This window comes from Scatophagus argus, chromosome 21 (assembly GCF_020382885.2).
Source record: "Scatophagus argus isolate fScaArg1 chromosome 21, fScaArg1.pri, whole genome shotgun sequence".
Taxonomy (NCBI): domain Eukaryota; kingdom Metazoa; phylum Chordata; class Actinopteri; family Scatophagidae; genus Scatophagus; species Scatophagus argus.
The window spans coordinates 1,326,031-1,346,474 of record NC_058513.1 but is presented as its reverse complement, the minus strand read 5'-3'; the positions used below and the strand labels follow the sequence as shown (position 1 = coordinate 1,346,474).

Here is a 20,444-nt window from a genome sequence, read left to right as displayed (position 1 = left end):
AATTTATTTCTTTTCTGAAGTAGTTTTAATATAACTGTCCACTTCTTGTATTAGCAGAAGTTGGTTTGGATGGTTCTTAATTTAAAAACTTGTACTAACATGTGAAGTAAACTAACCAAATAGTTGATTGTTATGATAACTACTGTACATTGTTGTATTGTAGTTTTCAGAGCAAATATCCTACAGATATTTGAGATTTATATAGAGTTGCATGTTTTTAATTAAATCACTTGCATTTGGTCAACCGGTTGGCTTTTTAGAAAATGCGGCTCTTATGTCTTTTGTATAAAACTTTATATGAACCACAAAAGTAGAGTTGCTTCTACAGTATTAAACACAAAGAGACAAAGGAACACACACACACACACACACCAACCTGTCCTCCAATGCCATCGTACTGCCGGTGCAGAAGAACAAACATGGCTCTGACCAGATCTGGATCTTCAATAACTGACTCCTGAGCCCAGCGGACCATCGTATCTGAAATCAACTGCTGTAAGGTACCTGCAGAAACAGAGAGAGAGAGAGAGAGAGGTAGTTTGGGTTCATTTTCATAAAACCTTATTTCTCCTCAAATTTTTATTTTCTGTTGATTTTCCACTTCACTGGGACGTATAAAAAGCTCCTACACTGCTAGCTAGTGAGGGGGAGAGAACTGGTTTGAACTTGTTATTAACATCAGTCCTGAGTCCTCTGATCACAACAGGACACAAGACCAGCTGATATCTGAGTGACGTTCAGAGAAGGCCTGAGGCATTTACGGCCAACTTATCCAACTGACATCTTCTGCACAACAACAAGAAGAAGCCATAACAAAGGCAGGATCGACTACATGCTTTCTGTTTTCCATCTAGTTCACTGTAGTGCAATTTTACTTTTTTGAGCTCTCTTACCTGCCATGATAAGCAGTGGATGTTTGAACATATTGCAGTATTCCCAGACTCCCTCAAAAATAGTGCAGTTTTGAGAGTTGTTGTGTCAGGAGAAAAGTAATCAACTAAAAACTACTATTGCAAACTCTTAATCATCCGTGCCGTTTTTTTTAAATTTGACATTAAACACATTAACTTGTTGTTTTTTTTTCCTTGTTAAAGGTTTCAGTATGTTGCGGCATTGCAGCACCAGCCCTGTGCTCTTTGTCTTACCTGCCAACATTTAGCCAACATTTAGCAGCAGAACACACTGTTTCAAATAACTTCATAGTTTACAACAAACTTCTTAGAAATACAGTAAACAGTAAGCAATATAGGGTAATTCTTTGGAACCTGAGGAGAAAGGCCCCAGGTTCCCTCAAAAATTTGTTTTTTTATTAGTTATTGGGTCAAAAAAAAAAAAAAAACATTACGAACTTTGTGAAATGCTGTCTATGACTAATGTTTAATTATTTGGCCCTTCCTGTAAATGAAATAAGTTCAAGTTTTTTCTTTCCTTGTGCAGAAGAAGTTGTGTTTGTTTGTCCCAGAGATGTTCAGGCGTGTATGTGTTCATTTGCATAGAATGAGGAATAGAGTTCTAATGATAATGCAAGATATGAACAGCCTCAGAGAGACAGAGAGAGAGAGAAGGATGGGGAGCTAAAGAGAGAGAGAAAGATAAAGTACTCTCAGAGGAGCTCTGTTTTCACATGATTTTTAGGGGAAAAGAAGTCATACCCTAGAAATGTTCCACATTCTTTGACTTTCTTCATTTGATCAACATAAAGCCTTTCAAAATTCCATTACCAATAGGATCTAGCCAAATCCAATGTTGAGCACAAAGCCCATTGAAGTGCTGATAACGGGAGTTTGTAATGTTTATACCTTTTCTGATTGAATGTACAGATTGCAGTAGGAAATAACAGCACGAAATCAAAGGCATGCAAAATTTGTGCTTTTAGGTAATTCCACAGGGAAGGTCACGGGGGTCATTCAAATTAAACAGATTCATCCATCAGGATTCTGAATTTACTCACTACATTTGCAAGAACCATAATGCATATTTAGGGTAACTAACTATCAATGTACCCCACTGCTGTCTGGCTGTTTGTGTGTGTGTGGCAGATCAGTGGACTCACTGGGTTTCCTGTGTTTTTTCTCCTTTGGCAGGTTGGCCATCTTCTTCTTCAGGTAAGCCACTTTCTCCACCAAAGACATGAGTCGACCTCGGATGGTGAAATCACTGTCACCATCTATTCCTCTCTCCTCATCCAACTCTATACCTGACAGAATGGACAAATTGGTATACTGGGCATCCTATGTGCTGGATAGTACAGTCAATTTCAAAGATGGGTACTTTACCACAGTGTCTCATCAGGTCTTCATGGAAGTCAAGCAGCTGCTCTCGAATGTATTCAGGACAGGGACACTCCTGCTTGTCATCCTTAAAGTTCAGCAGCATGTTGATCTGTAGAAACACACGTGATAGAAGCCTTGTTCACCACACACTTCCACAGGAAGAGCTGGGATTACAATACAGAAACCCAACACACATTTGTTCATAGTTTCTGAGTGGGGTACTGGGAGTATGTTCCCACTGGTGTATGGGAAGATGCTATTGGACGTGGGGTCTGCAGAGCCAAAGCAGAAATGGAAAGTGGCTCAGGGACTGTGTTATATACACTGCAAAAGTGAGTCTGTTCCCGTGGTGGAAGAAACATTCAGATCCCCAAACTGGTCAAGATGAGAGAAGAGAAATAAACTGGTCTCCAATGTTAAAGGCTCCAAGCTAGATCAGCAATTAACATGGTATAAAATAAAAAAGTACCTATAGTATATGGTCTACAAAGAATCTCATCTTTGATTTTTCTCTGCTGCATACTGTTCTTCTTGCTGATACTCCACTTCATACACTACCATAATGATTCTATTTTACCAACTGATGCAGACAATTTCATATTGAGACGAGGCGGCCTACGGGATGGAGGTGGCCACTCTGTTGACATGGTGTGAGGACAACAACCTCACCCTCAACACAGATAAGACCAAGGAGATGACAGTGGACATGAGGAAAGAGAAGAGCCCTCATCAGCCACTGCTTATCTGGGGACTGGAAGTAGAGAGGGTGAACAGCTTCAATTATCTGGGGGTCCACACCAGTAAGGACCTCACCTGGACACTCAACATCACACAGCTTGTGAAGAAAGCTCAGCAGCGGCTGTACTTCCTGAGGAGGCTGAAGAAGTTTGGCATGTCAACAAAAGATCCTCAGCAACTTCTACAGCTGCGTTGTTGAGTCCACCCTGACCGGCTGCATCACAGTGTGGTACGACAGCTCTACACTCATGGACCGCAAAGGCCTGCAGAGAGTGGTGAAGGCTGCGTCTAAGATCACCAGGACTCCTTTGCCCATCTACCAGTGCAGAGTCCACAGGAGAGCTGCCTCCATCATCAAGCACCCCACCCACCCCCAACAAGGTCTGTTCACTCCCCTCAGGCCGGAGGAACAGGAGTGTGAAGTGCAGGACCACCAGACTCAGGAACTCTTTCTTTCCCTCCACCATCAGACTCCTCAACAGCAAACAGGAGTCTGTAACAATGGACTGTACCCTTGCACATACTGACTGTTTACATCCAGTAACACAGTAACTGCAATACTGTCTACTGTACATGCACCTTAATATTCAATAATTACACATGTACCATGCTGTTTACCTCCTGACAGTTTTGCACAACTATTCATTCTTTTGCACAACTGCAACAGCTGATGTAGCATATGTGCACATTTATGTATATAGCTTTACTTTACTTTATTCATAGTTTATATTTTAAGTTTATTTTTTGCATGCTCTTCTTAAATTGCCTATTTTGTTAAATTATTCTATTTTTTAATATACCTTAAACTTTTTATGGCATTCAGTGTTGACAGCAAAGTAAGAATTTCACTGTACTGGGAAACCTGTTTCCTTACTGTGCATGTGACAATAAATGCTTTGAATCTTGAATCTTTGAATCTACTGAAATATGCATTATTCATTCGTTCATCGCAGTGTTTTTCTACAGTCTGCTCTTTCAGGGACTTAATATACCGTACATCCAAACAGATGAGTACTCAGAAAGCTGTGGATCCTTTGAAAGCCTATTAGTTAATCTCTGGAGTCTGCTTGTATCCACACATCTGCAGATGCTTTGTGTAGCTTGTTGTAACATAGTGGTCACAAAATTGGAGGTACATGGATATCCACACACAGCCTACAAGCAGACCCTCTGCTTGTGACACGGACCTTTGAGCACTCACGGACACGAAAAGTATAATTTCGGTTTTAAGAGCACAACCTACTCTTCTGCACTGCTCTGTTGGAAACTGGCATTCTTCGGTGCTCTTCCTACCTGTTCCTGAGGAGGAGATCTGAACTCCTTGGTCTTCTTGGCAGTTAGGGCTGCAGACATGTTCAGCGCTAACATCACCTCATTGTAGCGGAACCGCTGGTTGTCTTGGAGACAGGCCACAAAGTCATCAGAGAAGGCCACCACTGCCTCGATTCGATGGCGCACCTGGCAGTCACACAAGTACTGCAGCACATGGCACATCTACACACACATAAATATTACACACATACAATCACAAATAATGTCACCGGAATATTTTGATGAACTATTCAGATAAATAAAAAAACGGTGTAATATCATTGCAGATTGAAGGTAGTGCTTAGGAACTGCTAAAACCAATCTGTAGATCAACAGGTGTTATTTGTGTTGTTCCAATCAACTGTTCCCCATGTTGTGGAGGTCCTTTTAGTGTGCTAACTCTTAGTTAAGCATTGCTAGTGTTATAAAGTTGACTTGTGTTTTTCTTGCTGTGACAAGTCAAAATATCTGCTGTGCAACCAGTCCATTATTGTCCAATATAAAACAATTGCAATGTGGCAGGAAACAATGATTTGTTTTTACTCAATGTTGTTTTTTTAAAAACACTGCAGTGAACACCACCAAACTGAAATAGTAAAACCAACTGAGAGGGTTTACTGTGTGTCACCTGGAGTTTTACAGGCTCTGGCAGTTTCATCTGTAACAGCCCCTCTTTAGGCAAGTTCCTCCCTCCATCCTGTCCTCTTCCTTCAATCTCCAATTCCTTCACAATCTCCAGCTCCATGTGCTTGTCTTCCTGCCCTTCTCGTCTTTCAGAAAACACAGATGGTTCAATCAGTCTAAGGATGTTCTTCAGATCTCCATTTTGGAAAACTCCCATGATTAGCATTGTGTAGATCAATTTGATAAGGGGGACAAAGAGAAACTCAGTGCTGCCTCCAATTGGATCTCGAACGTGCATGCTTCCCTCCCGCACTGCCTCCGTTAGCATTTCAATGGTTTTAATTTTCAGTATGTCTAAAGGGAATTCAGGGCTGTACTGGAAACAGTCTCCTGTCCCTGATCCTGATCCACTGTTGCTGTTGTTACGCTGAGAAGGTCCGTTCCCACAGACAAAACTCGGGGATGAGAACTGCATTCTGGGTCTCAGAGAGGTACTGAGGCCAATGCCTGGCAGGCCATGTTTCTTCTTCTCATCAGGAAACAAGCTGATGCTTTTGGTTTCATCTGTCATGGGAACAATGTACTCATTGTTCATCATGAGTCGAGCTGTGGCGTAGCTGTTCAGATGGATGTCGATAAGGAGGTCATAGTAACCCGCACGAAGCAAACCTGGAGAATGAGAGACATACAGGAAGATAGTTCTCAAAATTCAACTAAAACTATCTTAGACCCATCAAAGGAGCAACTTGTAAAATATGGACAGAATTCAAAGGTACACTTTAGAGACAAAGGTATTGGGGTGGGGCTATTTTTCTTCCAGTGAACTGAAATCTCAGTGCTTCAGCATACCAAGATGTTTTGGACAATGCTATGCTCCAACTTTGTGGCAACATTTTGGGGAAGGAGTTTCTCTGTTCCAGCATGATTGTGCCTTAGGTCCATGAAGACCTATGAGGCAGAGCCTCAACCTCAAGACCAATCAAACACCTACTGGATGAACTGGAATGCTGATTGTGAGCCAGACCTTTTAGTCCAACTTCAGTGCCTGACCTCACAAACACTCTACTGCATGAATGGGCAAAAAATCCCACAAAAACACCCCAAAATCTAGCGGAAAGTCTTCCCAGAAGAGTGGAAGCTGTCATAGCTGCAAAACTGTCTATATATTTAGAATGCAATGTCATTAAAGTCCCTGTTGGCGTAATGGTCAGGTGGCCCAATACTTCTGCCCATATAGTGTAGCTCCAAAAACATAGTAGTCATCATATCAGGCAAGCAACTGCTACCTGCTGCAAACTATACTCTTTCATATAATTTGGTTGTGGTTACAGCTACCATTAGCTCGACTAGGTGCTGCAGACTGCCATTAAGCACGGCTATACACTCTTGTGGGACCCAACACGTGCTCTGAGACCAGCAGAGGCCAGCTGATGACAAAGGATAGAGTACGGGGGTGATTCACAGCGGCACAGACAAGGACTATGATTCCATAGTGGGCAGGGGCACTACAGGGAGAGTCAGGCATCTGCAGTGGGCAGAAATGGTTTGTGTAGCTGGAATACTTTCACATTTTACTCTGTGAATTTAGGATTCACCAAATGCAACTGTTGAGAAACAAACAAAGGTTTTTGATGAGCTCTGTTTCAGTTATTTTCCATTTGAATGAAGTCTGTTTTATGATGAATTAACAAGGCAATTCAGTTTGTCTTAGTTTGATAAAAGAGACTTCAGTGGCTTATAGGTTTGATTTTACAAATTGCACCTTTAGGGTGTGTACAATTTTCTTTGTAGATTTGTTATATAACTCCCCATTGCTTTATGTATGAAGTGCTTAACTCGCCTAAATCCAGAACGTAGTTTCACTAAGTTCAATTCATTTTCAAATGTGTTTATTTCAACTGTCCTTCCGATTTGAAACAGCTTTTGGTTCTATGTAGATCTTTGCATCCACTCAGTCTTATGCAACATCCTTTGTTGTTTGTGCCCAGAATTTCAAACGCATCCATCTGACTAGAATGATTTTCTGAGATCTATTAATTCTTTCCGCCGCTTCAGGACATCTTAAGTTTCTCCTCTTGACACAACCCACTTATGCTTTTAATAATTTAAGCTGTTTTTATGCAACAGCCGAGAGCTGGGGGTGTGGATGGTCGAGGGTGAACATACTTGATGTATTTGCAGTGTATGAATGTAAAGGATGTAATTTATTTTGTTTGAGTCTCTCACATCTACTTTTTGTTTAAAGACTGTCACAAGTCAAAAGACACACCCTTTTGGCTACCTGGAGAATTGTATTTATTCTTAGCCATTTTATTTAAATATCCGAGTTACAAGCATAAAATAAACGCATTACAATATTGCACTTGAAAAAAAATCCCCAAATTTAGTTATAATTACCATTCTTCACACAACTCTAAATGTTTTACTTAAGTGTTGCCATTACATTAAATGCCACTTCAGACACGAGATAAACTATATTTTTTATGTAACTACACTTATATCAACAGTACATAAGATCATAAGATAAGAAGTTCAAATTTGGTCTGGCTCAACCACCGTAATATTCATCTTTGTACTAATAATCCATTCATATGGTGTATGCACACAAAGGGTGAATGCATCTCAGGAGGTGAACCATGATGCAACTACCTGTTTTATGTCAGTAAATGGAGCAATATTTTTTTTTAAGTTAAATGAGTACTACTGTCTGCCCTGAAACAAAAAGAGAAATGCTGTTTAATAATCTGGGGAAATTAGTTTCCTGGGTTCAATTTGTGATTACAAGTCTTGGTGTTATTCCCATAAGCAAAGTGATGAAAATAAAAAAAAAAACACACCTATTCAAAACTCTGCAACTTGAATATTAACCAGAACCAAGAGAAAAAAGCACATTAGTTCACCATTTGCCTTCAAGAACTCTGCAAACATCTACCGGTCCTGTTTTATTGGAGGATCCCAGGAAAATCCAAAAGAAAATCAGGGATGCAGTCTTTGTCAGATGAAATACAGACTCGCTGAATATTTTTAAAAGATTTATGTCTTCATTAGGAACCAACTGCCTTATAGCTAAGAAGTCAAAGGATTGACAGAGAGATTAACTAATTGTTGGCGCAAGACTTTCCTTGGGATTTGATGACGATAAGAAAAATATCTAATAATTCAAACCTTATTCTTTAAGTACATCTCTATGAGCAGGCTCTCACTATTGCCCAGCCTCTATTTATTTCTCAGGAACATGCTCTGGTATCTTGCATGCAGTTATTCTTTTCATACTATATGTGTGTTACCTGGCATGTACTTGTTCTCTATAGCCTGCAGGAGCTGTGACTCGTCTACATGGGAGCAGAGGGCATGTGCCACCCGGTTGTTTCCCAGTGCACAGATTGCAGAGTACAGTCTGAGGGTATGGTAGTGAAACTTTAATAAATCCCTCTGCTCAGACAGCTCCAGGATATCCAACGACCTAGACAACACACAGACAGACGCCGCATGAGCAAAAAAGTGCAGGAAGATAAAAAGGTGTGTGTGTGTGTGTGTGTGTGTGTGTGTGTATGTAGCTGTGGGTACTCCACCTGCTCTCCTCCGGAATGTGCAGAGACATGAACTGCAGAGGTTCGTTACACTGGACCAGCCAACCATGTCTGTCATTCACTCTGGATGCTGACACCTGAGGAAAAAACAATGTTTCACACTCTATTTCTGTCAGTGTCTGTCCCTCTTTTTATTCTATACATTGCACAATTAATGATTTACAATTTTGCCAATAAACTGCCCAAAATAAAGCAACAAAAGAAACCCCAAAAAAGCAAGCCTGCTATAAATAGGTAGGAGTTGTTACCTTGAGGAAGTGGTTGGGAACGCGACTCCATAATACAGGAGTGAGAAACTGGATGTGCAGCCGTGGAGGACACTGAGGAACTGGGTTCTTCCTCTCACTCTTAAACAGACCAGCTGAGAGAGGCATTACATTCTGGAAACAAGCATGTTGACAATGACACAAAATCATATAAGACAGACGGGCCGAAAAAGATATTGAGAACACACACCAATCAGCCACAACATTAAAACCACTCACAGGTGAAGCCAATAACATTAATCATCCGTTTACGATGCAATGCTCTGCGGGGAAAGCTTGGGTCCTGGCAATCATGTGGACGTTCATCGACCCATGACAACGGCTCTTCCTGTCAGCAGCAGCCTTTAGACAGCTTGACCATTCATCCAGGCACATTTCAACAGCTCAGGAATGTCTCAAGGACCATAACAACCTGCAGACCCCCCAGAACCCAACCTGATCGAGAATCTGTGGGTATGCACTGGAATAAGATGAATCCACCCTCCCACGTGGAGGCCCCACCCTCAACATACAGGACCCAGAGGATCCAACATCCCAATGCCGGTGACCACAAAGTACCCCAAGAGGTCCTGTGTCCCTTCCCCTGACAGGTCAGAGCTGTTCTGGCAACACAAAGGGGACCTACAGAATATCAAGCTGGTGGTTTTAATGATGCGGCTGATCGTTGCATTCATGTTGCTTTTCACATTAGTGTTCACTTTGTCATGTACAATACATAATTTCACCCCCAACTGACATTAGATGAGAGACTGTTGTGGTCATGAGTAAAAAGGGTAACTTTACATTTAAGAAGGGCAGGGACAGAGGTTTAAATCTGTTGATTGCAAGCTCCCTCTTCTGGCACAGAGCATCAGTAAACAGACAGCAGACCAGAAGGCTGCCACAGAGAAAAATTTAACATGAGAGCTTAAAACCAATACGTTTACAATGTTTGTCAAACAAACAATGTAAATGTATTTGTTTATCCATAGAACATAAAAATATTTTCAACTATGTGCCACTAGGTAGAGCGCTTTTATTATGAAACAGCAAGGGGAAATGGCAGGGTTACCTGTCACTGAGGTTAGAGCAAACCTCCAAATCCTGATGTATATTCAGAAGTGGAAGACAGATTAAAAGGTGATACAGCTACTTTAGCTTGATGATGAAGCTGTAAATGTGTCCCTCTCACCTTAATACGACCCAGTTCGAACTGGAAGACATTGGGGCTGGTGGCCTTGGCAAAGACTGCTGGGAACAGCTTAGTACTAGGCTCCACCTGTGGAGAGGAAAGAGTGTTTAACTAGTTCATTCATTCATTCTATTTCTTTTATTTTTTGTTATTCTGGTAACATATCAGCCAACAGACGTTTTGTTATCAGTTTTGTTGAAGAATACGGACCACAACAGTTAGCTGCACATGTGGAGTTCAGTCAGTTTAAAATGCTAAGTTCTGAAGCGATACACAGTCATCAACGGTTTAATGCTAGTTTGATTTTGTGTTCAGCATGACAAAGTGCAGGTCAAGACATGTGCTCATGTTGGTAGAAATAAAAAAGAGACATCAGCTACAAAGCTAATGTGAGTTCAAGGTCTGTGGCTCTATGTGTTGTGTATCTCTGTGAGGGGTCTCAGCCTGACGTCTGACTCTTAATTAGTGGCAACATCAGCCAACGACACGATGGTGATGTTACTGCTTTTTATATGCCGTGTCATAAAAAAACAGGCAGTTTAGTTTCAGTCCAACATGTGCTGGACAATAAGAGAAAATGCTAGAATGAAGAATGAAAGTGGAGAAAAAGAAATGAGGCACGAGGAATAAAGCACAGTTTGGTGTAAAAAGAAAAATTAAAGAAAGTACAGATGGTAGAATGACAAAAAGTGTCAGGAAGGGAGAAGAAGATAAACAGGAAATGAAGAAAACGACCTTTAAAAAACCACATGAAATATTTACCTGGTAGTATGTGCTGAGTTCTTTGCCGTTGGCTGTGAAGGTCAGCAGTCCGTTTGTTGTGTCGACCAGACAGCCAATCTCCAAGCCATTGTTGTTCCTCCCCTGACCAGGACTGGTGCTCTCCCCAGCCCACACCATGTAACAGTTACTCCGCTTTATGCTAGAGAACAATGGTTAACTGAAGTCACATGATGTAGCCTTAAAAACTGCAGCCTTTCTAATACATCCCTGACCAACATAATCTATGGGCTGACTGCAGCCTGACTGACCTCTCATGAACTTTGCCCTTCTCATCTCCAAGGGTGACAGTGACAGTTCGGACTTTGTGCAGCTCAAAGCTTGGGTCATACTGATGAAAGTCAGAGGTGACCCAACCCACCCACACATTGCTGGGATCCTGACCAGGGAAGATCCGCACTGAGTAGTAGTGCTGCACAGACAGAGGCTCAATGAAGTCAAGCGTAACTACATTTCTCATTATTCACAGTTACTTTTCCAAACTGGGTGAACACTTTGACCAGATCCAGGGGATAAACATGATCTGCAAAAATCCAGAGACTGCAATGATAGTTGAAAGCTGCAAATGAATTCAAATTTAATGACTAAATTGTCACACTTTTCTGTATGCATTATATTCACAATTTATTAATTTACTCATCATGAGTAACATGGATATTGCAATGTGAGTGTGTTCTGTATGTGTACTGTCTTACAGTAGAGGCTTGCATGAGGAATTCATATTCATCTCTGTCATCAGCCATCACCTCCTCTGACAGGCGAGCAGATGATTGACAGCTGTTGTCTGGCTTGTTTCTCTTCAACATAAACCTGGCAGATCAGATAATTGTTTTACGTTTATAAAAGTTTAAAAATAGTGACCAAACAGAGTGGCAGAAGGCTAAAAATTACACAAGTGTACAAGCTGAAAATGACAGAAAGTTTAAACCTGTTGAACCTTCACCACTGATATGAAGGAATCAAGGGTTTACCTTTGCTTGAGTTTTGAGGGCTTCTCCTGGTTATAATCTTTGTGGTTGTTGAATTCGTCTCTGTCAGGTCCATTTGGACCATTGTGACCATGAGAGGTCTTCATTAGGACCTCAAAGTCTGACACAGTTTCAAAGTCCTCCAGCTCCTGCAGAAACAGTCAGTGAACATACCACACATGTTCTCAATCATACAGGTGTACGCCATGCAATTTCAAGAAAAATACAATAAAACATACAAATAAAATACAATGAATTCCACCTCTATACAACAGATGGATTGCATTGAGCATCGGTTGGTCATATGTGTATGCATTTTAAGTCACGTTTTACCCGCTTTGGTGAGAAGAGCCCCTCGTTAGGCTGGGATCTGGAGAAGGACTCTGAACACTCTATAGGCATGCTCAGTCTGTAGAAGGTAATGTCGGTGTAACTGTTCTGAGAGCCAAATGACTTCTGAGTGACCCTGAGGCATGGACATGACTCCACTGTCCCATCTATCCTTGTCACCTAGCAAAAGAGGGAGAATCAAAAACCAGCAGTTTTGTCAGTTAACTGAACAGTTTTGTGTGAAAAACCATGGAGACCAAACATTATTCAGAAATGTACTGAAATGTGTCTGAATTGACCTTTCTCAAACTTTGTTGTTATCCACTGCTGCTCCATCAAGCTGTTGCTAGCATGGAGCCCACAGTTTCACTAACTGCACTCCCTGAAGACATATTATGCAATTTTTGGAAAAAAACGATTTCAGAGAGAAGGAAGACAGCAGGGTCTACAATATGTACTGCAGCACAGAAGTGCTAGTTAATTGTTGATGTAACAGATAAAGAGAAATGTATATCTCCTTTCAGTCTCTCTGGAATATGAATATCACTATACAGTGATATTCATATTCAGTGTAGTCATATAATTCTCAGATCCTGGTCAGAGCTGGTCGATATTACAACTAGCCAGTCTGTGTTCAAGTGGTGGAACTCAGCAAAGGGTCATTAAGGTATAAGTCCAGATCTCAGCCCAATGCCACTGAAAGCCCTACGACATATCTACAGCAACTGCTTGCTACACAGTCCCATGTGCTGTGGGTGACTTCCCTCACCTCTATGTGTTGGTGGTTGGTGGGGACAGGGACGAACTGAGGAAGCCTCTTGCTGAGCCACATGGTGACATCTCGATTCATGTTGACAGCAAATGGCTCGTAGCCTTCCTGCAGGCCACAGATGGTGAAGTACTTCAAAGTGCTGACGTCTTTACCAAAGTTCATCCTGCCCACCTGACACACACCCAGACTGCACACTGGGATAAAGCCTGGAGACATACAGAAGAAATCAGATACTAAGATGAAGCTCTTTACCACCTGTAACAGGTGGTAAAGCACCTGAACCGCTTAAAAGACCATTTCTGAAAACCAAATGTTCAGCTGGTCAACTGACAACTTGAAGAGATTTACCTGAAAATATTATAAAGGACTGACTAACAACTCCATGTTACCATTGTGTCTCTACGTCTCATACGCATTGTCAATAACATAGCACTGACCTCCACCGACTTCAAAGTCCTTGAAGGCCAGCTCAGATCCAGAGTCATCGAGCAGAACTTCTCCATTAAGTGTGAACATCATGGTGTGTTCATTCAGATCCACCATGCAGCCGACTACGTCGCCTGCCTGCCAGGCACGTCCAAAGTGCTCATTACCCTGATGCCAGCGCTGGACCTAAGGGAAAAAACAAAATCCCCTTTATTAAAAAAATTTAGACAAAGCTTAAGAAACACATAACTGGTTCCATGGCAAGAAACTGAACAAATGGGATATGCAGAGCAAAGAAACATCCAGCCACCTTGAAGCCATCAAAGACAAATGCCTGGTCATCAGATCCCAGCTCCTGGTCTGGGAGGCATCCTGGCCTGGCCCAGCCCACCCTCATCTGCCCTGCTGTTAATACCTGTGTGGGAGGCAGGGAGTGTTTAATATCCAGTTTAGGAACCGAAAAACATTGACAGTAAAATCTCAGCGTGATAACTTGGCAATAGCAACACCCTGCACTCAGTTGGAGTTTAGGGGTCATTTGACAAAAAATAATGTTTGTTTACTGGTATCTGCAAAATATATTGGATTAAAAAAAAACACATGGAACATTAACAACATTTAGCAAAGGTTTTTATTATTTCTTCATGCCAACGTACTGCTCTTGACACTATAGATCAGAATAGACCGTTATGAAGTACAGTACATTAAATTAAACTGAAAGATATTGTGTTGCCAGATAAGCTGCAGAAAATATGTATTTCAGGGTCCCTGTGATAAAGCTAATCACTTTATTACTTCCTAATAGTTATTATTTTTTCAATAAGAAAGTGATCATAGTAAGCTGTACAGTCTGTTTAGATCAACAGCTGATAAATTTCAGAGAAAGAAATATTGAATGTCTATGTCTGTAATGTCATATTACTTATCTATTTATCTCTATTTATTTATCTCTTCTTACCTCCATCTCAAAGTACCACTTCCCTGCATTAACACAGTAGGTTTTCTCTGCTCTGAAAATGCGGAACCTCTCAGCAGACATGTTGCTGGGGTCAGATTGAGCTGCTGTTTGGGAGACAGAGAAGACACACACAAACACACACAATCTAATGATCAATCTCTTGGACACATTATCATTTTAATTATCTTTTGTGTAACCAAGATGTTGTTTTTGCCCCCCTCCTCCCCAAATGACTGTAGAAAACAAAAAAATATCAAGTCACTGTATAATATAATACAGTGAATGGTGGGTATTGTACCATGGTCTTGGTCGGGAGCTTCAAGGTTGTATCCATATCCCAGCAAAGTCCTGACAGCCTCTCTCAGACTGTCTTTGTTGGACTTCTTGGTTCTCTCATCCAGCAGAATGTAGGGTACCAGGCGAGGGTTTCTACGGTTCTTCACATCCTGAGAAGAGACAGAGGACAGATCAATAAAAACGAAACAATCACTCAGTAAAAATGTAGTGCTAATTTTGTCAAGTCAAACAGCAGAGATATTCCCTTCCTCACTGCCATCACTAAGGTAACCTTAGATGAGACTATCTCTCATAGCTCCAGTGCAGCAGCAAACTGCAAGGCATGTGTTTTCTTTGTCTAAGGCAGGCATCTCAAACTGGTCCACAGGAGGGACGGTGTGGCTGCAGGTTTTCTTTCCAACCAAGTAGCAGCACACCAGACTTGACTCATTTAATCAACTGATCTCCGTCTTCAGACAGCTGATTGGTCAAACGGTGTGCTCTTGGTTGGTTGGCACAAAAACCTGTAGCCACACCGGCCCTCCTGTGGACCAGTTTGACATGCCTGGTCTAAGGAGATAACTGCTGCTTCTGGTCAGCTAACTGGATGAAATGGGGAAAACAGTCTCTAGTTTTGAGCCACTCAATGTACTGCCAAATGGTGATATTTCCTCGAAGAAAACTGAGCAAATGACATTCTAGTTTGCCAGTTTAAAGATGAAGACGCCGCTATCATCTCACATTGCTATTTGTCTTTGTTCAACTGGTCTTTTTCATTGTTGTTAGTGCCCCCCAGTTTGACTTTAAGTCTCAAGATTGCTCCCTGCTGGGATAGTACAGCTGTGATTGGAAGCAGAAGAATACTTCACACATCTGTTCAAAATCCCAGGTGTGTGAGAGAAAGAGTGATTCAAAAGTTCCAAGCAAACTCCTGCATACTACCCAACTTGCAGGACTTAGGGCAGGTTGAGGGGAAGTTATTTTAACTGCTTTACTGCTGGGCGGTATAGTACATAGTACCTAAAAATGGTACTTAGTCTGGGATAAACGTAAACACACACATATAATGTTTAACAATGTGTGTCAAGTCTCCTACCTGTTGGATGCCATAGGTCCAGCCCTGGCGGATGCGGTCTCTTGCCCAGACGTTGTGTGCATTCTCAGCCAGTTTGTCCACCATGGCTTCCTGGGTGGAGGTCAGTTTGATGTGACTCAGGTCCAGAGGTGCAGGCTTGTAACCACTGGACAACTCATAACTGCACAGACAGATATGAGCCATTGAATCTTTAACTTGCCAAATGCTCAAGCTTCATGTGCTGATGTACAAGACCCTCCGTTTTTGTTGTATTAACCATCTCATGAAATGTCCCCCCATCACATTAAGTAAGTGCCATCCTGCATCACATCCTTGTTAATTTGTGACATTTCTTTGCTTTTATTTTGCTGATGGTGGAGGTGACTCACGTTGGCGACAGTTTCATGCTCTTGACTTTCTCTACAGCGTGTTCGTCTGCTAAGCCAACATGGCAACCCAAGGCCAGGAGAGTTCTGTAACACAAACACGCACATGATGAAACTGGTGAAAAAATTTGGTGGTCAGGTGTTTGATACTGACCCAACCATCAATCATACTTCTACATGCCACATGGAAACTTACTGAGTTCCCCGTCTATTTCCCAGACAGAAACTTAGAGTTATAGAATAAACACATGAAGGTGTCATAGATTTGTCATCTAAATGCAATATGTCACACAGCTCATTGCACTATGCATTACTTGAGAGTCTCTAAAGACATCTGTAAGTTGTAGCTTCGCTCTTGTTCAGGAAGTTTGGAGAACTCCACCAGACAGGGGTGTTGCCGCTTGTTATCATCTCGCACCTGAAATACAGACAAACATGCGCATGAACAAGCACACACACATGCACACACACACACAAAGCAAATGTGCGACTGTATTCCGACCAGATCAGGTCTCCTCTCGTTCACTTGAGAGCGGGTAATGTGTTTAGGCATTGGCGATGAGACAGCAGGGGATGCTTAAAGCAGTAATTGTTCCAATGTTAAACTGCTCTGATAGCAGGATCTAGAGAACAAACAGAACCACCAATTATCCTGAAATAACAAATGATCTCTCCACAAAGCATCATATATTCAAATCCTCCAACAAACAAATGAGAAAACTTGGCTAGATTTAACGAGGAAGCACCAAATCGCGCCATTTGTTGCAAACATCAGAAAAATGCTGCATTTTCCTTATTTATTTTATGTGTTGGTGACATAACACATTCAGTGTCAGAGAGAAACAAACACTCCCACACCACACTGCAACCCTGCACCAATAATTGCAACACCTGAACTGGTCTAAATACAGGTTAAACGAATCTGCTGCCAGGTACCGTTTAAACTGAGGATGAGGGGAACCAGGGGACACCTCGATGGGGGTAGTCATTGAACTGGAGTTACGTCTAGGTAACTTCAGTCTTTGTACAGCCCCAGTCCGTAACAGGTTTCACAACTGATTGTTGGGGATGCGATATGTTATATCTGAATACAGGGCGAGACCAAAGTACCACACCAAAGTACAGACTGGGTAACAAATAAGAACCCTCCTGTGGGTGTAGCTGTGTCAAAGTTGAGCCACAATACCCTCACACAACAGCTGCGCTCAGCACTGGATGAGCCGAAGAGGCGGGTTAGGTCACAGCTCTGCCAAATGAACATTCAGCCTCGGCCTGATAAAATGGTGCCACTGAACAACCAAAGGTAATAAAAATTAGTGATCAACCGAGAATTTACTCAAGCACTATACTTAAGTACAACTGTGAACTACTTGTTCTGTACTTGAGTATTTGCATTTTCTCCTGCTTTATACCTCTCCTCCACTACATTTTGGAGGCTGATATACAGTACTGAGCTGTTTGTCTGATACTCACTGCGCCGTAGGTCCAGCCCAGTTCTATCTTGTTCATCACCCAAAGTTCATGAATGTTTTCTGCAAGCTTCTCCCTGATTCTCTCCAGGTGAGGTGGCAGCACAATCTACACACACACACACACACACACACACAAAAGTGGCATCAATAGAAATTTTGGAAAAAGACATTTAAATTAAAATGGAACATCTTATTTATTTTATACAGAGATTGTATATTTTGTGTCTGTGCTTATTCATAATTTTCAATTAATTTAAGAGGTCCATACAAATGAGCCCTCATCAAAGCTGGCACTGTAATAACCCTGACAGTGGTCTGTACCTGACTGGTGTCCACAGGGGTGGGGGTGAATGCTGCCTGGCTCAAGGTGACAGTAGGTCCCAACAGGTCTCTGGCTGCAGTCTGGTCCTGACTGGGTTCTAGCTTCAGTTTCTCCCTGGGCAACACCGCCTCATAGCAAGGGGCGTAACCTGGAGGAGGTAGGAACTTAAACTCCCCATGACGACCCCCAAGGAGGAAACGCACCCTGCAGCACGACACACAACAGTGAAAGCAATCAAGGAGGAGAGCTTACACTTCACCAGGCATGGGAAATTGTATTTCTTTACTTTCTCAAAATGCATTTCACTGGCCACAAATAACATTTTTCAAGAGATGGCTGCAGGTGAAATAATATAGAAAATAGTTGTCTGGTAAGGTTATGTTGTTCATCCATTTTTTCTGAATTTTAATATTCTTATAATCTGTGTAGATTCTCAGTCATCCATGTCATCTTGAAGAGCTTAAGTTGGGGCAACTGGACTTCAGTTTAAAAGCGAAGTCCAATTTTAAGCTGAAGTCCAGTTGCCCCAACTCTTCTTTTATTTGCAATACATCCCTTGATCCTGAATTTCAAAGTCTGTTTCAATGAGTTCTACAGATTAATTGATCATCCTTCCGACATACAGACTTCTTTCCTGGACTACCTCACACTAGCACACACTCGCACATGCATATTTATGCTGCACATGCTAAAACTAGCTTTTTCTCTGAATGTTTAGTTTTTTATATTGTATTTGTCCTTAGCCTATATAATCTATTTTTGTCCTAATTTCATACCATAAGCATGTAAATGTGAGCTGGAATGACAATAAAAGTTCCTTGATCCTTGATTCAAAAATAATGAGTCAGATATCAGAACGACAACGGTTTAAAGGTAGGCTACATCATGAATTAGTGGTACTGGCACTCTAAATGGCCACAGTCACATGTAAAGACAGCTGTTCTGATGCTGTTCCTCAGTGATGAAACAGTTGATTAAGTAGCATTGCCTTCTTTGCTGTTCTTCTCAGGTGTAATAAGCAGTGAAGCAGGCACAAATATCAATATGCAAACAGATGTTTAAAGGCTTGTAAAAAGGCTATTTATGGATAATTGTGCCAGTGGAAACGAAGCTTGTGCAGGTGTGCCCGTCTCAACAGTGAATCAGGCCTACACACCATTTTATGAATCTGATGAAAAGAATGCAAATGCAAATCTGTCTTTGTGCACACACAGTTTTAGCCATGAATCTACAGTTCCACACAGCATCTGACCCGAGTAATCTTTCTTTAAACCGGGTGTTCATGTTAATTTGAGTATGTACAGAAAGTACATATTCAAATCATCATACAAGGTGGCGTTATCCTGCTGTAGGCAGAGGAAAATCACATCCTGTGCATTTTTTGTTAAAAATTATTTTTTACATCTAGTCAATCAGTCAGAACCTGTGGCGTATTATTACCACATAATGTAACTTGGACTACAAAAATACAAGAGCACCATAGACTTTTTTGGCTTTATATTGCAAAAGGAGACTCTCTGTTGTCCAATGTTTACCACCATTTGAGACTTTTACAGTTATTTCTTTGTCTGATAATGCAGGGGTACAGACAGCAATTGAATTCTCATTTTGTGTGTACTGTTCCCGGCGAAGCACTGACTTGACTCCGGCAGAGAAGCTGGCCACGGGGAAGAAAAGGCCATCAGAGTTGAAGTTTTCAAACATGCCCTGAACCGGCTGGCCGTTGATCCTGAATGAGATACTGGGCACACTGAGGTCCAGGCAGCAGCTCACCACATCCTCTGCTCTCAGAAGATGCTGATTGGGTGAGTTAACAGTCCGTGCAATGCAGCCTGCACAGTGAGGACACAGAGCTCAACTTTAACTCTGCACCATGTCAAGAGTTCATCCTTTTTGTCTTATTATTTGAGAATGTGCCCTGACTTACTGATTGCAGAAAGATGTACGGATATCATTTAGCTGGTTATTATATTGAAGTTTAAGTACCATAGTGCCATACCTAATTACACTACTATCACTTCTCTAGACACACACACACACACACCTCACCTGACCAAAGATGGAGTCCGTCAAAGCCGTAGGAGTAAAGGTCATCACCCACCCCATTGCCCCCCCACCCCTCCCCCCCGCTGGGGTAGGGTGCATAGCCGCTGGTGTTGGCCCAGCCCACCCTGAGGTGAGTGGCCTCTGCTGTGACAAAAGGCAGTGCCTGATCCACGATTAACTCATAGTACCATTTCCTGTACTGAGCAGAGCCGTCACTGACTCCCAGGAAGATGTTGGGACGCATGCTGTTGGGAGAAGAGACTGTCAATAATGAAAATAATCTTCTGTTGGGTTAAAATGAAAACCGACAAATCGTTTAGTTTTGGTCACTTTTTTATATGTAATTTTTCAATGCTATAAACACCACATATTGCATCAAACGCATATGTGTGTGTATGTGTATGCCTGTAAGTATGGGAACAAAAATGTCACATTGTGAGGACCTGCCTTACAAAACACAAGTCCCCACAATGTAAATCATTAAATGTTAAGGTGAAGACTTGCTTTAAGGTTAGGCTGAGGTTAGGGTTAGGTTAAGATAAGGCTTATAAACCTTCTAAGGTTTATTGTTGTGATTAGGTGGTGGTTAAGCATCCAGGAAATGCATGTAAGTCTATGTAACGTTCCCAAAAGTGACGGAAACACAAATCTGTGCATGTG

The 20,444-nt window shown here is 41.7% G+C and overlaps 1 protein-coding gene across 10 annotated transcripts in view; it reads right to left on the bottom strand.

Annotated features, from left to right (window-relative positions):
- Nucleotides 1-20,444, bottom strand: part of ryr2a (ryanodine receptor 2a (cardiac)) — a 155,302-nt gene that overhangs the window by 64,912 nt on the left and 69,946 nt on the right. For 5 of the 10 annotated variants that reach the window (XM_046378163.1, XM_046378170.1, XM_046378167.1 and 2 more), the window contains exons 18-43: nucleotides 19,788-20,029; nucleotides 19,378-19,570; nucleotides 17,738-17,942; nucleotides 17,418-17,522; nucleotides 16,259-16,362; nucleotides 15,948-16,031; nucleotides 15,580-15,739; nucleotides 14,506-14,653; nucleotides 14,208-14,311; nucleotides 13,560-13,664; nucleotides 13,261-13,435; nucleotides 12,821-13,029; nucleotides 12,055-12,231; nucleotides 11,725-11,870; nucleotides 11,449-11,563; nucleotides 11,005-11,165; nucleotides 10,736-10,895; nucleotides 9,974-10,060; nucleotides 8,785-8,916; nucleotides 8,519-8,613; nucleotides 8,234-8,409; nucleotides 4,951-5,615; nucleotides 4,305-4,505; nucleotides 2,277-2,382; nucleotides 2,054-2,197; nucleotides 377-504 (exon numbers count right to left, since the gene is read on the bottom strand). In XM_046378163.1, the coding sequence (XP_046234119.1) occupies nucleotides 377-504; nucleotides 2,054-2,197; nucleotides 2,277-2,382; nucleotides 4,305-4,505; nucleotides 4,951-5,615; nucleotides 8,234-8,409; nucleotides 8,519-8,613; nucleotides 8,785-8,916; nucleotides 9,974-10,060; nucleotides 10,736-10,895; nucleotides 11,005-11,165; nucleotides 11,449-11,563; nucleotides 11,725-11,870; nucleotides 12,055-12,231; nucleotides 12,821-13,029; nucleotides 13,261-13,435; nucleotides 13,560-13,664; nucleotides 14,208-14,311; nucleotides 14,506-14,653; nucleotides 15,580-15,739; nucleotides 15,948-16,031; nucleotides 16,259-16,362; nucleotides 17,418-17,522; nucleotides 17,738-17,942; nucleotides 19,378-19,570; nucleotides 19,788-20,029 (4,327 nt within the window). The remainder of the gene's footprint in view (nucleotides 1-376; nucleotides 505-2,053; nucleotides 2,198-2,276; nucleotides 2,383-4,304; nucleotides 4,506-4,950; nucleotides 5,616-8,233; nucleotides 8,410-8,518; nucleotides 8,614-8,784; nucleotides 8,917-9,973; nucleotides 10,061-10,735; nucleotides 10,896-11,004; nucleotides 11,166-11,448; nucleotides 11,564-11,724; nucleotides 11,871-12,054; nucleotides 12,232-12,820; nucleotides 13,030-13,260; nucleotides 13,436-13,559; nucleotides 13,665-14,207; nucleotides 14,312-14,505; nucleotides 14,654-15,579; nucleotides 15,740-15,947; nucleotides 16,032-16,258; nucleotides 16,363-17,417; nucleotides 17,523-17,737; nucleotides 17,943-19,377; nucleotides 19,571-19,787; nucleotides 20,030-20,444) is intronic. The other 5 variants (XM_046378165.1, XM_046378172.1, XM_046378171.1 and 2 more) reach the window with 3 other exon arrangements.